The sequence below is a fragment of the Aethalodelphis obliquidens genome, unplaced genomic scaffold, assembly GCF_003676395.1.
Source record: "Aethalodelphis obliquidens isolate GAN/ISIS:26980383/991018 unplaced genomic scaffold, ASM367639v1 scaffold44, whole genome shotgun sequence".
In the NCBI taxonomy this organism is placed as follows: Eukaryota; Metazoa; Chordata; class Mammalia; order Artiodactyla; family Delphinidae; genus Aethalodelphis; species Aethalodelphis obliquidens.
In genome coordinates, this window is record NW_020837988.1 from 6,817,911 (window position 1) to 6,832,641 (window position 14,731).

The 14,731-nt window shown below is 59.3% G+C and overlaps 1 protein-coding gene across 8 annotated transcripts; it reads left to right on the forward strand.

Annotated features, from left to right (window-relative positions):
• The first annotated feature begins 400 nt into the window (after window positions 1–400).
• SLC16A5 (solute carrier family 16 member 5) lies at window positions 401–14,048 on the forward strand. Of its 8 annotated transcripts, none has more exons than XM_027080609.1 (6): window positions 401–588; window positions 1,648–1,842; window positions 4,655–4,913; window positions 7,542–7,685; window positions 10,217–11,026; window positions 12,258–14,048. In XM_027080609.1, exons 3-6 carry the CDS (start codon window positions 4,715–4,717, stop codon window positions 12,503–12,505), a joined length of 1,401 nt encoding a protein of 466 aa, XP_026936410.1. In that variant the 5' UTR covers window positions 401–588; window positions 1,648–1,842; window positions 4,655–4,714; the 3' UTR covers window positions 12,506–14,048. The 8 variants fall into 8 exon arrangements, with proteins under 8 accessions (XP_026936410.1, XP_026936413.1, XP_026936409.1 ...); XM_027080608.1 differs by lacking the exon at window positions 401–588 and adding an exon at window positions 606–921; XM_027080610.1 differs by lacking the exon at window positions 401–588 and adding an exon at window positions 606–854.
• Window positions 14,049–14,731: the final 683 nt, after the last annotated feature.

Genomic DNA, 14,731 nt, shown 5'->3' on the forward strand with positions numbered 1-14,731 from the left:
CCTGCCCCCAGGGTTGAGGGTTCCACGCTCTTGTCTGCTCCGCACAGCTGCCTTCCTGGGCTCCCCTGGATGTAGCCCTCAAAGCTCTAGGTTTTCATTGGAAGGACTCCTGGGCAGCTAAAGCCCCCAAAGAAAGAATCCTGCACCCTGGCCTCCCACCCCGCTGCCGCCGGGAGGTGGAGTCTCTTATCACACGCTTTCTCTCTTCCACTCCTGGCGCCCCTAGAACCCAGAGCGGGAAAATCGAGAAGCCGCAAAGTGAGAAGGCGGGCTACGCAAATGACATGCTAACGACATGCAAATGAACCCGCCGAGCGGGGTTCGGGGCCACTCAGAGGAGGGGTCGAGGTTGACAGAAGCGGCTGCGGGCCCCGGGCAACGGGCACGCCCCACCGCCTCGCCCGGAGGCCTCCCCGCCCGGCTCCCTGGAGACGCGGAGGTGGGCCCGCCCACCGGAGCCCTGCGGCCCGCCCCTCCGGTCCCCGCCGCCGCCCGGCGTCCTGCCGCCTCCACCGCGAGCGGGCCGGGCCGCAGGAAGCCGCGCTCCGCTGGAGTGGAGCCGCCCCTCCGCCGGGCCCGGGCGAGCCGGTGAGCGGGCTCTCCCCACAGTCCCCAGGGTGCCGGGGTCCCTGTGAGCGCCGTCGCGGGCCCGCCCCGCCGTGGGCCTCCGGGGCCCCTTCCCGCCTGTGGGGGGAGAGGATCCAGAAAAGCCTCTTGCCCGGGTCCTGGGCCGCCCCAGCCTGCGATGGCCTGAGGGGTGAGGGGACAGGCACCAGCCAAGGCCTGGGCTGAAATCTCCACGGGGACGCCGCCTGGACGTCCAGAAGCCCCACCCAGAGGAGATCCATCTCGGGGTGGGTGGGAAGCCGAGTGGAAGGAAACTAGATCCCGACAGCAGGGACTGAGCCAGGGTGACAAGAGGTCAGGAAGTTCCTGCTGCCTATCCCATCCCCCTTCCAGGCTGTGGTCAGCCTGCCCCTGCCCTGATGGCGGGGCACCTTTGGAGGCACAGAAGGGAGGAGGGTGGCTGGCGCCAGCCGGCCCCTGCCAGGTGCAGGGATGTGCGGGCTTGTCAACCCCAAGCTCAGGCTGGTTCTTGCTGCTCTCCTGTCCTGCAGGAACCCGCACTGCTGCCTGTCCTGTGTCCTGGGCTTCAGGCCCGGGATCCTGCCTGATGTGGGGCCTGGGGAGAGAGGGGGTCTGCAGGGTCTGGCCATCCTTCCGCTGCTGGTGAAGCTGGTGATTCCTCGTTTTCCTCTCACCAGCTCTCCCACCGCGGGAAGGGGGCAGAGGGAGAGGGGGCGGCGCCTAACCCCAAAGCCCTGTGTGAGAGCATCCGCTCACCCTTTTGCCGGTACCTGCGAGCTCAGAGGGGCTGGGACTGGATTCTGAGGGCCTAGCTAGGCCTCTGTCATCAGATGAGAAGCCCAGGGACTGTGTGTGACGGGAGAAGGACAAGAGGTGTCATGTGAACTTCTGCCCTGCCCACGAACCCGGCTTCAGGCCACCTGGGCATGAAGATGGTCTCACTCAGGGTGGGGGACCCCTGAGGGCTGAGGTCGGCAGCTCCTGCGGAAAGCTGCTCGCCTCCAGTCCCGGGAAGGGAGAGTGAAGTGTCTCCAGCCGCGTTTCCCTCCTTTGCCCCAGCCACGCACCAGGCAGTGATTGTGACTCCTGGCTGCCAGTACCAAGGGAAGACCACTTCTCTGCTGGGGCAGAGGTGGAGCCGGAGCCCCCATCTCTGCTCTGCTCCGCTCTGCTCGAGTCTTCTGGAATGGACCTACCTGCTGGGAAACCAGGTCACCCTTGTTCCTGGGCTTGCCTGCCCCCTGGAGAACACAGGTGGGTCACATTAATGTTACATTTTGTGCTCAGGTGGAGGCTGGGTGCGGGGCTGTGAACAGGTCCTGCTCGTGGTATGGAAGGTGGGGAGGAGGAGGGGGGCGACAGTGATAAACAAGGGAAGGACCCACTCCAATGTGGTGTGAGAACTGCTATTACAGAGAGAAGTACGGGAAAGGGCCTAGCCTAGCCTGGGGTAAGGGTCAGGGTAGCTTCCTGGAGGTGCTGCTGGAGCTGAATCTTGAAGGACCAACAGGACTTCTCTCTGGCTGAGGATTTTGGAATCTCTGCAGCCGGAGGGGGAACCAGCTTGCTGAGGGAGGGGCTGGGGGACAGAAAAGCTATGTGTGTGACCCGGGAATTGGGGGTGTATGGGAGGAGATAGCCTCCTTGTGGAAGGCCAAAGTCTTCAAGACAGCTCCCAGAGGGAGGCCAGGGCAAAGAGAGAACAAAGGTGCTTAGGGTTTCCTGGACTCTGATTGTCTGGGGGGCCTGGAGGGAGGAGAAACTAGCTCCATTGAAAGGTTCAGAGGGAAGGTAAGTGCAGAGCGAAGGTCAGAGTCCTGGACTAAGGGCATGAAAGAGACCTCTCCATAGAGGGGAGACCTCTCCACAGAGGGGCCGGACAAGGGCGGAAGGAGAGGGGACCAGAGCAGGGAGGGGCTGGGGAGTGCTGGGGTGGGGCGCCATGGGGGGCAGCGGGAGGAAGTGAGGGTGGTGGAGGGAAGGCTGGCGGCCCTTCTGGGAGGAGGGGGAAGGTGGCAGGTCTGGGAGGACCGAGGGGCCGGGATGCGTGGGGAGGGGGGTGAGCAGTAGAGCAGGGTGGGGAGACTTGACATTCACAGAGAGGATCAGGTGGCACCAGTGGCCTTTTCGTTTGCCAAGGGAACAGAAATCCTGGAAGGGGCGAGAGCCAGTTTGCCGGAGGAGCCTGTGTCTGAGGTTTGCCCCGAGCATGGGGCTGAGCCAGGAGAATCGGAGCTGGGGGATCTCTAGGGCTAGTGTCATGTGCAGGAGCTAGGAGGGCAGGAGGTGCTCCCAGCCCACACACAGGACTCGAGGTCCCCACCCCCCACACACACACACACGTCCCACACTCCCCGGGGCTAGGGATGAATGGGCTGCTCCCCTTGGCAGGGCCCCTGGGGGTCCTCTGGGGAGGGAAGAGGCCTTGTGGCTGGAGAAGGGATTGGAGCCCGTGAAGGAGGCAGTTAGGGTGGGTCCGGCTTAGGTGCTGTGTTAAAGCTCCTGGGCCCTGGGGTGGGGTGCTGGGCTTGGCAGGAAGGGGGTTTCATATTTCTGGTAGTTTCCTGAGTTTCCATGGATCTTCCGGGCCTGGGGCTAAAAGGAGGGAGGCTTGGGAACAGGAGCTCCTGGGACCCTTTGGCTCTTTGGAGAGCCAGGATGGAGGGGACTGGAAAAGGGCTCGACATCTGGGGAGGGGGCTGGGGCTTTGCAGCCTGGTTAAGGCAGCTTCTGTGATGGGGGGAGTGGCCTGGGTGGTGGCGAGGAACCGAGGTGGGACTGAATCAAAGATGTGAGGGTGTGTGTATCTGTCTGCAGAGCGTGCAACCCTGTGAGTTTGTGTGTGTCCTTACGTCTGTGTAGCATGTGTCTGTCTGTGTGCATTTGATTGTATGTCTCTAGGCTTGTCTGAGTTTGTCTCTTTAAGTGTGTATCTGCGTAAGTGTATGTCTGTGTGTCTCTGTATATGTCTGTGCGCATCTGTATGTGTGACTGTGTGTGTCTCTAGACTTTTCTGTATGTGTCTATGTAAGTGTGTGTCTGCATATAAATCTGTGTTCCTGGGTGGTTCCATGTGTTTCTCTCTGCCTGTCTGCGTGGTGTGTGTCTGCGTGTGTTTTTTTTTTTTTTTTTTTTTTTTGGCTGCGTTGGGTCTTTGTTGCTGCACACGGGCTTTCTCTAGTTGCGGCGAGCGGGAGCTACTCTTCATTGCGGTGTGCAGGCTTCTCATTGCGGTGGCTTCTCTTGTTGCAGAGCACGGGTTCTCGGTGCGCGGACTTCAGTAGCTGTGGCGCGCGGGCTCTAGAGTGCAGGCTCAGTAGTTGTGGCGCACGGGCTTAGTTGCTCCGCAGCACGTGGGATCCTCCCGGACCAGGGCTCGAACCCGTGTCCCCTGCATTGGCAGGCGGATTCTTAACCACTGCGCCACCAGGGAAACCCTCTGTGTGTGTGTCTACGTAAGCCCTCGTGTAGCTGTTCTGTGTGCGCTCCTGGGGGACCCCAGCCCTGTCTTGCTCACCTCAGCCGTCACAGCAGCACTGACAGGGAACCTCAGCCGTCACAGCAGCACTGACAGGGAACCTGGCTGTTGATGTGGCATCGCGAAAGCCCGTGTTTGTGAGCAGGAAGCCTGGTTATGAATGTTCGGAAGGTATCCGTGTGCGCCTGTGCGCCGTCGGGGCTAGGCTGGCTCAGACACCTGCTCCATTCTGGAAGCGACTGTCGAGTGCGTGCCACATGGTGTGTGCGGTCGGGCCAAGGCTGGCTGGGAGGTCCCACCTGCCGACCACTAAGTGATGTAACAACCAGAAAGAATTCCACCCACCTGCCTTGTCTGACTTATGGCTCACCTGCTTGCCCCTCCTGTCCCTCCCTCCAGGCTTGCTCTGGGAAGCAGGTGAAAGGAGATGCCAAGGCCAGCGCATGGGCCTCTGGCCACCTCCCAGGGGGCGGTGCCCCTCTGTGATACCTGGTGCTGGGGCAAGAGGAAGGGACGGTTTCAAGCACCCAGGGAAGGTGGCGGGTGGGCCAAGGGAGGGCTGGCAGCTCCATTCTGTCCCTTCCCCAGGCGGCCCGGGCAGTAGGAGCAGTGGCCGTGAGGCTGTGGCGGCAGCACTTGGAGCCGAGGATGCCCCAGGCCCTGGAGTGTTCGGAGGGCTGCTGGGCCTGGATGGTGCTCCTGGCCTCTGTGGTGACCCAGGGCCTCACCCTGGGCTTCCCCACATGCATCGGCATCTTCTTCACTGAACTGCAGCGTGAGTTCCAGGCCAGCAACAGCGAGACCTCCTGGTTCCCGTCCATCCTGACAGCCATGCTCCATGCAGGGGGTGAGCAGCCAGGGGAGGGATGGAGGGAGGGATGAAAAAGAGCCTGGATTGGGGAGGAAGCCACAACCTCCCTGGCCTCCTGGGTCCCTCTCTCTGAGGCCACAGGTTTTGCCCTGTGCTGTGTATCCCTAAGACCTCCTCTGATTTCAACAGGGCCAGCTCCCCTGCCTGGAGTCTGGGGGGGCTGGGCTGGACTGGGCTGGGGAGGGCCAGAGGATGGAGAGGCCCCTGAGAGGTAAAGCCGGTCCCCTTGATGACCGTGGGAGGATGGATCCAGACTGCAGGCGTGCCGGGCACTCAAGCACAGACTGGAGGAGGAGCGGCTTGGGGTCCTGCTGGGTGACCTCTCGGAACCTCAGTTTCTTCCTCTGCAATATGGGAGTAACACCCAGTATCCCATCCTGCCCACCTCCCACACAGGATTGCAGAGAAGGTCACATGAGGTCCCGGCCAGGTCCGAGAGCTAGGGCAGTGGAAGCAGCTGTGAGTTATTAGTATTCCGGAGACCCTCATCAGGGCTTCAGGATGGGAAGGAGGGCTCAAGGAAGACACCAGGAGCAGGAGGGGGGCAGGGCAAGAGCCCATCTTTCACCAGGAAGCAGAGGGGGTGTTGCAAGGGCTGGGGAGACGGAGGGAGGGCTCCCCCAGGGATGTGAGCACCTCACCCTGACCCCAGGGAAAGGGAAGGGCAGGGGCTGCGCAGGAGGGTCCTCCACAATAGCCTTGGGCTCCTGGAAGATCTCCAGGGAGAGCTCCACAGGCAGTTCCCGCAGAGGGGCCTGGTCAGCGAGAGCTGGACCTCACAGCCCGCCGGGCTCTCCCCACGGGTGTGTTTGCCTGTCTCAGCTGATCCATCTCCCTGCTTACCTCCTGCCCTGACCTCCACCTGGCACCAGCAGCCTGCTTGTTATTCCAGGTCCTTCCCTCGAATGGGGAGGGAAGTCAGACTGGGATAGAAGCCACCCTCACTGCAGTGACCCCTGAACACGCTGCCTGGCAAGGAGCAAGGCCAGGCCTGGCCCAGACCGCATAACCTTTTTGTCAGCAAGGTTGAGCAGTAGTGGGAATCTCAGACAGTTCCTTCCCTGCAGCCAGAGAGGGGTCTGGGCCAGGGGCTGGGAGCCAGGCATTCGCTGGGGACCTCACTCCCCTACCAGCTTCAGACTCATGCCTAGCAGGTGTGCCAGCATCTCAGTGGGCCTGGGACTCCTGTCTGTCTCTCTGTGTCACACACACACACACACACACACACCCCTTTAGCCCACGCTCATTCGGAGTATCATGGAAATTTTAAACTTGAAAGTGTCCTTGATCCTAAGTACCTCTCACCCCCACACGTTTTAGAGGTGAGGAAGGCAAGCACAAAGTACAAGGCCTTGCCGGTGTCGCAGGGTGAGTTCAGGGTGGAAGCAGAAACACCTTGCTTCCCAGCGCCCCACCCAGCGCCCTCGGCTGTCTCGGCTGAGCTGGCACACATCCCGGCCCCTCACTCCCAACTCGATGACGCAGGGCTTTGCCCAGTGTCACCTTTCCAAAGTCAGGCCAGAGTATGAGGTGGGAGAGATGTGTGAGTCAGCAGTCATGTCCACTTCAAAGCCTTGCCTCTCCCTCTATGGCTACCTCTCCTTGATTACCTCTGAGGACGGACCTCTCACTTCCCATGTTCGCTCCCTTACTCGTACTGGCTCACACCCACACATCCTCTCTCCACGCCAAACACGGAGACACACACCAAGTGCACACACACGCTTTCCTTGTCCCTTTGGCTGCTCTCTGGGAGAGCAACTCTGGGGAAACTCTGCTGTGTGTACTCGGGGGCAGGGTACTTGGTGAATGGGGCCCTGTGAGGTGACGAGAGCAGGCGGCCAGGACTGGCTTCTACTCTGGGTCTGCACTGGTGAGAAAGCAGCTCAGGGTGGGGGTGGGTGAGGGAGAACAGGCCCCTCTCTACCAGGAGCTAAACTTCTGGGTGCAAGACTTTGGTGATGGCTGGAGGGGGTTGGGGGGAGAGGGTACCCCACCTGCGTTTCTCCAGAGTGCCCCAGAGGCCAGAGCCAGCGGGTGAAGGGTGGCCCAGGGCCCCAGGCTGCCAACCCTGGACAGGTTGAAGGATGGTGGGAGGGCTGTGGCCAGTCTTCGTGAGGACGGGGGAAGGGGGAGCAGGGGCTGGAGGCGGTGCTCACCATGATCTAACTGCCCTGGGACCCTCGCCCACCAAGACAGACCCCCATGAGGGGCGTCCACCCAGGTCACAAGCCAATCCCATTTCACCTGGACAGAAGCGGCCTCAGGTCAGTGCAGTGAACGGCCTCAGTCTGTACCTCCGGGGATCCTTGTCAGGGTCAAACGGAATATTTGCAGCACCTCACCTCACAGCTGGCCAGACATCACCCAGTCTGACCCCTCAGTCTCTGGGGGAGGAAACTGCAGCACAGAGAGGGATTGGCGTTGCTTGGCCCGTCGCCAGTCTGTGGCAGGGCGGAGCTCAGAGCCCAGGTCTGTATGTTCCGGGGCTGTGCCCGTTAAGCCACCTGCTAGTTCCTGCTGGAACCCCCTCCCAAGCCCACTGTCCCCCTCCCTCTGACCTCACCATTTCGCTGCCACCTGCCGGCTGCCTCCTCCGCACAGGACCCCTGTGCAGCATCCTGGTGGGGCGCTTCGGCTGCAGAGCGACGGTGATGCTGGGCGGCGTGCTGGCCAGCCTGGGCATGGTGGCCGGCTCCTTCTGCTGCACCCTCGGCCAGCTCTACCTCACGGCAGGCTTCATCACAGGTGACTGTCATTCCATGTCGAGAATTGCTGGGTAGCTACTGGGTGCAAGATTGAAAAGGGCCAGGCACAGTGAACAGGGCAGGCGAGGCACCGCATCTTCTGGGGCCGCCTGCAGTCACATGAGGGAGAGGGACAATGAACAGAGGAGTAAGAAGGATCATATCTGATCATGACGAGCACCTGAGAAGACAGGACAGCAGATGTGATAGTGTCCCGGCTCGGCTGGGGGTGGGTAGAGATTAAACAAGTAAAGAGGTAGAGTAACTAAAGCAGCCAATGCGGAAGGTGAAGCAGGGTTGGGGGAGGTTGCTGGTTTCAGCAGGGCGGTCGGGAAAGGCCTTGCAGAGAAGGTGGCATTTGGGCAGAAGGAGGTGAGGGAGGCTGCCGGCAGGGGAAGAGCATTCCAGGCAGCAGGAACAGCAAAAGCAAAGGCCCAGAAGTGCTCGAGGAGCAGCGCGGAGGCCGGTGGGGTGGAGGGGCGTGAATGAAGGGTCAAAGGGGTTGGGGGGTGGGGGGACCAGGAACAGGTTTAGTTCCTAAAAGGCTGTGTAGTGAGATGGGAGGCCATGTGAGGGGTTCGGGCAGAGGGACGTCATCCAGCCACTGTTTGTGAAGCACTGAGCACTGCTCTGGCTGCGGTGTTGAGAATACACCATAGGGGGCTGGGCTGGGAGCAGGGAACAGGCAGGGGCGTGGTCACCACCCAGCCAGGAGGTGGTGGTACCTTCAACCAGGGTGGTATGATTGGGGTGATGGGACGTGGTTGTGTTCAGGACTGCATGTGAGGTGCAGAGAAGGGGCCAAGATGACCCAAGACCCAAGAAGGGTGATACCAAGGGGAGAATGGAAGAATGCAGTAGCCACTAACTACAGTGGGAAACTAGGGGAGGAGCAGGTTCTCGGGAGGATGGGAAGCTCAGGTTTGGACACATCCGGTCTGGAGTTCAGGGAACAGGCCTGAGCTGGAGCGGGCAGCTGGGGAATCCTGAGATGGCTCGTACTCAAGTCTCGAGATGAGGTATCACCCTGCTGTCACTAAGGGAACAAGGGAGGATGGATGTAAAGGACTGAGGCCTGAGGCCCAGGACACCGACACTCCAGTGGTTAGCAGCCTGGGCAGGAAGAAGTGACAGAGAGGGAGTGGGGTTTCTTGAGAAAGGAAGTGAGGAAAGTGCGCAAGTAGGAGGGAGTGATCGACTGTCAAGCCACTGATGGATCAGACCGAGTGGGGATCAGACTCCATCTTTGGCTTTGCAAAGTGGAGGTTGGCGGCTTTGATAAGAGGAATCCTGGAGCAGAGGTAAGGATGAAAGTCTGATTGGAACAGGTTCAAAAGAGAACAATAGGGGCGTTCCCAGGTGGTCTAGTAGTTAGGATTCTGGGCTTTCACTGCCGTGGCCCAGGTTCGATCCCTGGTCGGGGAATTGGGATCCCACAAGCCACGTGGCACGGCCAAAAAAAAAAAAAAACGAGAGAAAGAAGAGGAGGAAGGAAACTGGAGACAGTGGAGATAAACAGTATTTCCAAGAAATTTTTATATAAGGGGAGAGCAGAGAAATGGACCAGTACCCAGAAGAGACTGTTGTCAAGAGTTTTGTTTTAACGGGAGAAATAACAATGAGGGAGAATGATCTAGTAAAGAGGGGATAATGGATGCCACAGGAGAGAGAAATTGCTGGAGGGGTGTGCCTTCAAGTAGACAGGATGCAGGGCGGAAGTGGAGGGTTGCCCTTGACTGGGAGCACGGACTGTCCATTGTCACAGACGGGAAGGTAGGTGGTCAGCTGGCAGTGCGGGAGGGAGGTGTCGGGGTGCTCAGAGGAGGAAGGCCTGGGGGTCGTCTAAGAGCGGGGACAGTAAATGGGCGAGGGAACTGCAGTGGCACCGTGGGTGGCCCGAGGGCCCGCCTGAGGCCAGTGGTCACAGCGTGGTTGCGAACTTTCTCTCCAGCATGTTCAGCTGTGCATGGAGTGGCAGGGGGGAGGTGGCATCCAAGCTGAGTCAGGAGAGGAAAGCCTGAGGGAAGCATATTCCAGGCAGAGGGAATGGCAACTGCAAATGTCCGAGTAGGTGGGCAGCTTAATGTCCAGAGGAAGAGAAAGAGACTGATGGGGCTTGATCGTGGCGAGTGTCAGGGAGAGTGGCCTGAGATGGCACCCAAGGGGTGGCCAGGGGCCAGACCGTGCAGAGCCTTCCAGGGCAGAGTAAATACTCTGGCTTTTCTTCTAGGTGTGATGGGAAATATTTGGAAGGTGTTAAGCAGCAGAGAGACTTAACCTGATTTAGGGTTTTGAAAATCCCCCTGGTGCCGTGCCAGCGGGAACAGGTGTGCCCCTGGCAGCCTTGAGAGGGCAGATCTGAGGGGTGGGATGCTTCTAGGGAGGTGGTGAGGTAGGCTGATTCCATCTTAAATCCCTGGGGACCTGGAAGTGGGTCTGCGCTGGAACGGAAGGAGAACAGACCTGGGACCTGACCCCAGGGTCCCTGCACTGGGTGCGCCCTGGAGCTGGTCCTCCCCTCTCCTTCCACAGGCCTGGGCATGTGCTTCAGCTTTCAGTCAAGCATCACTGTGCTGGGATTGTACTTCACCCGCTGGCGGGTGCTGGCCAACGCGCTGGCCTCGGCGGGCGTCTCCCTGGGCATCATGCTCTGGCCGCTGCTCTCCCGCTATCTCCTGGAGGACCTGGGCTGGAGAGGCAGCTTCCTCATCTTCGGCGGGGTTCTCCTCCACTGCTGTGTGTGTGGGGCCATCCTGAGGCCCGTGCCTGCCCGTGTGACCCCTGACACCAGAGACGGCCTCCCTCCACCTTCCAAGAGACCCGCACGCGGCTGCCCGGCAGCATGCGGTCGGGCCATCCGGCGCCACCTGGCCTTTGATGTCCTGCGGCACAACGTGGGCTACCGCGTGTACACCCTGGGGGTCGCCTGGATGATTGTGGGCTTCCCGCTGCCCCACGTCTTCCTGGTGCCCTATGCCATTTGGCACGGGGTGGACGAACACAGGGCGGCCCTTCTCATCTCCATCATTGGCTTTAGCAACATCTTTCTGCGGCCCATGGCTGGGCTGGTGGCAGGCCGGCGGGACTTCGCCAGTCACCGCAAGTACCTGTTCAGCCTGGCGGCCCTGCTCAACGGGCTCACCAACCTGGCGTGCGCGGCGTCGGCCGACTTCCGGGTGCTGGTGGCCTACTGCCTGGTGTACAGCGTGTCCATGAGCGGCATTGGTGCTCTCCTTTTCCAGGTCCTCATGGACATTGTCCCCATGGACCGGTTCTCCAGCGCCCTGGGCCTCTTCACCGTCCTGGAGAGCATCTCCATCCTCATCTCCCCGCCACTGGCTGGTGAGGCCCTGGGAGGGAGGGCAGCCAGGGGTGGCCTGGGCAGGGCATGGGGGGGTGCAAATAGGAACAGTCTGGAGACTTGGGCCCCCTCCAGCATCTCAGGGTTAGCGACTTGGAATCTGTGATTTTCTCAAGCACCTCAGGGGACTGGCTGTAGCCTGTTCCGCAGCTGGCACTCAGGGTATGAAGAGTGAAAAATAAGGATTTTCATACCAGACTTATCTCAGTCCTTTGTCTTCCCCTCTGTACCTCTGGCTTCTTATCAGTAAAGTGGGGATGACAGTAGAATCTACCTCACAGGCTTGTTGTGGGGATCACAAGTGTCATATAGCAAAGAGCTTAGTAGAGAACCTGGCACACGGTAAGTGCTATGCACATGTCTGCTGTTCGTAACATCCTCTGCCTGTGGGGCCCGGGCAAGTCATTTTCCTTCTCTGAGCCATAGTGTCATCTGCAAAATGCAGACGAGAACACCTGCCACACCCATCCCTACACCTGTGCCAGTCACGGGGTGGGCAGGGCTGAAGACAGAGAACTAGTCCCCACCTCTCAGGGCTTACCTTCTGGTGGAGGAGTCGGGGATTAGAGCAAAGAGGCCCCTTTGTGATCATAATGGTGATTTGTGCGGGGAGGGAAACGAACAGATACGGAAGCAGGGACCCACAGGAGTGAGTGGACTTGCTGGGCGGCTGAGCGTGTGACATTCAGAGTAAAAGGGAAGGTTTGTGAAGCCCGTGGTGCTGGGGGGCAGTCAACAGACAGCACGGTTATTATAGTCAGACAACGGGGACTATATACCTCCCAAGTGTGGCATTGGAAGTCCCAGTTTCCAAGGGCATTCTCCAAGCCAATGAGCGGGGAGAGCAATCCAGGAGGAGGCGTGGCGGGCCTGGGGTAGGGCTGAGCAGATATCCCAGACGCCACTGGCCCTTGAGTCCTTGGCTTCCTGCCACCAAGGGTAAAGGAAACATGCCCCTAAGTGCTCGTCTGGCCGCCCAAGGGCTCTTCCTGCCCGGACTGGGGCTGGTTTAGTGTTTCCTTTCCTTTCATTCAACAAATACCTAACGAGTTCCCACTAGGTGCCAACCACGGTTCCTCGTGCTGGGGATGCAGGAGAGACAACAATAAAATCCCTGCTCTCACAGAGTACACAGTTTCGCAGGGGTGAGGGGGCGTGGGCGGGAGGCCTGGTAGCCAAGGGCAGTGGCCTAACTTGCTCTCTGTCCCCTAGGACTCCTCCTAGACACCACCAGCAACTTCAGCTATGTTTTCTACATGTCAAGTTTCTTCCTCATCTCAGCCGCCCTCTTCATGGGTGGCAGTTTCTGGGCCCTGGGGAAGATTGAGAGGCAGGGCCCGCAGGCTGAGGTGCAAGGAGCTGTAACAGAGGCTGCCCCAGAGCAGGGCCTCACTCTGGAGGACACAGACGGTCCCAAGAAGCGGCTGCGCGTGGAGATCATGTATGTGACCAGCGTCTGAGGCCCGGGGTCACTCACATGTGTGACCAGCATCTGAGTCCTGAAGTCAGTGAGGCCTGCCTCAGCCCAGGAATGTCCAGCGATTTCGCCAGAGGCTGGGGTGAAGGGCTGCCCAGAAAGCCTGAACCAAAGGCCATCTGGGTTCTGCACGTCGGGACTCAGCCAGGAGTGGGGACCTTAGAGGCTGACCTCCAGAGGCTCAGGGTTCCTTCTAACCAGCAGAATCCAGGAGCAGATCCTCCTGACTTTTTTGCTGGGGCATCAGAGTACCCGGGGCCCAGGAAGGTGGGTCTGCGCCCAGCTCAGGTCTGTCACGGCCGGCTTGGCTCAGCTGGCTGCCTGCGCTGCTGCTACAGCTCAACACACTGGACCCTCAAGTCCGGCCTGGGTGCCTCCCATGTGATCTCTTTGTCCTTCACCCTCTAGACAGCTCCGAAGAGCTCAACCCTCCTCCGAGTCTCTCCTGCCCCCCTTCTTCCCAGGTGGCCCAGCCCTTGCCCGCAGGGCTGCCCCCAGCACAGGTTGCTGGACCTCATGCTACCTGGAACCTTGGGAAGAAGGGCTTTGGGAGAGAATGTGTTGCAGTGGTGGAGGGCCAGGCTGAGCGTTGGCCTGGATGCAGGATTTGGACAGATTAAATGCCAGGTGGAGCACCCGTCCTGGCGACAGTACAGAGAACTGGAGGGGAGCCCCTGGCTTGGGTCCTAGAATCAGTGAAGTCTGAGGGCCCCCTGCACACTCAGCAGGGCCTGCTCCAGGGTCTCCTCCCTCCTCTGCCCCATCCTGTATCTTGGCTGGGAAGATCAGTGCTGGGGGGAGCGGGAGAGCCACACATCAGACCAGGGGCGGAAGGATTGCTAGGCAGGGCCCCAGGACCTCTGTGGAAACGGAGCTGCTTTTGCAGCAGAAGCCCTTTCACTCCCCTCTCCTGTCAGCCTTTTCTCCCTGCTGTGTCAGAGGTGTCAACCCTGGGATAAGTGGCTGGCTGGGCCAGCTGCCAGGCCACCCCTGCTCCCCACTGGCCTGTGCGTCTGGCCTGGAAGTCAGAGCTTCTCCCCCAGACCGGCCGGCCGCCACGTACTCTTTTTGCTGGTGCCTTCCCTGAGATCATCACCTGGGGACTGGCTGTCATCAGCCCAGGCTTGTCCCAACAGTGTACCAACTGAGTGAAAGGAAAAACAGAGTTTGTTTGAATACACACAGAAACACTTTCTGCAGCGGGTTATAAACCCTGTGAACTAACGAAGCTAGAAAAGAGGCCTGGAGTAAGTTTTCCCCCATCCCCCTTCAGGGCTACTCCCACCAAGGACCTTGTTTGTTGATTCAAGCTCAACCAGGTTTCAACAAGAAACCCTTATCAGGAGAATTGCTTTTCTTTTTATGACCCGACTCCAGCCTTCCTCCTGCACGAGGCCAACTGGCGTGAGTCAGCATCCTTGGGGATGTTGTCTTTCCCAGGATTCATGAGTGCCCCCTTCTGGCCAAAAGAGGTAGTACGGAGGTGAAGCAAAGGGCTCTGGGCTGGAATAGAGACCTGAATTCACGTTTGACTCCGCCATAATTTGCTGTGTGACTCTGGACCATCTCTGGGCCTTGAAAAAGGAGGAGGTTGGCCTAGATAAGTTAAAGTCTCTTCCAGTTTGAAAAGTCTGATCCTGAAGACCCCGCATTGCCTCCCTGCCCCTCCATCCTGTCCTGTACTTGGGCACCATCCATAGCTTGTACACTGAAGGGGGAATCCACAGCTGGACACATTTACCAGGTCCTGCCACCTTCTCCATCTTAACTGAGCAGAAAAGAAGATTTGGGGCTGGTAAGTAGATGAATACTTTTTGGTGCTAGTAGCCACAAGCCTTTGAAGTGTGTATCCCCTTTTAGGCCCACTTCCTGAAAACTGATTTCTTTCAAGGAAAAAAGATACTAGTAAACATTTAGCATAGGAAACTTTGATCTCCTCTGCCCCCTGGGCAAGCGTGGTGATAATCTCTGGGCAGAATTCCTTCAGCAAATATTATTGAGCATCTACTGTGTGTCAGGAACTGGCAGAGAGGAGTTAAGACCTGGTCGCTGCCCTCAGCACAAAACCAAGGATGAAGAATTCTTCCCAGAGATGAGGGCCTCTGAAGCCTTAGGAGGGGACAAATGAGGGAGGCTGGGGTGGCCCATCTGATTCCAGAACCCACACTTAGCTGATCCTGGGATTCCTCTAGAGAGGGTCTAGAGCAGT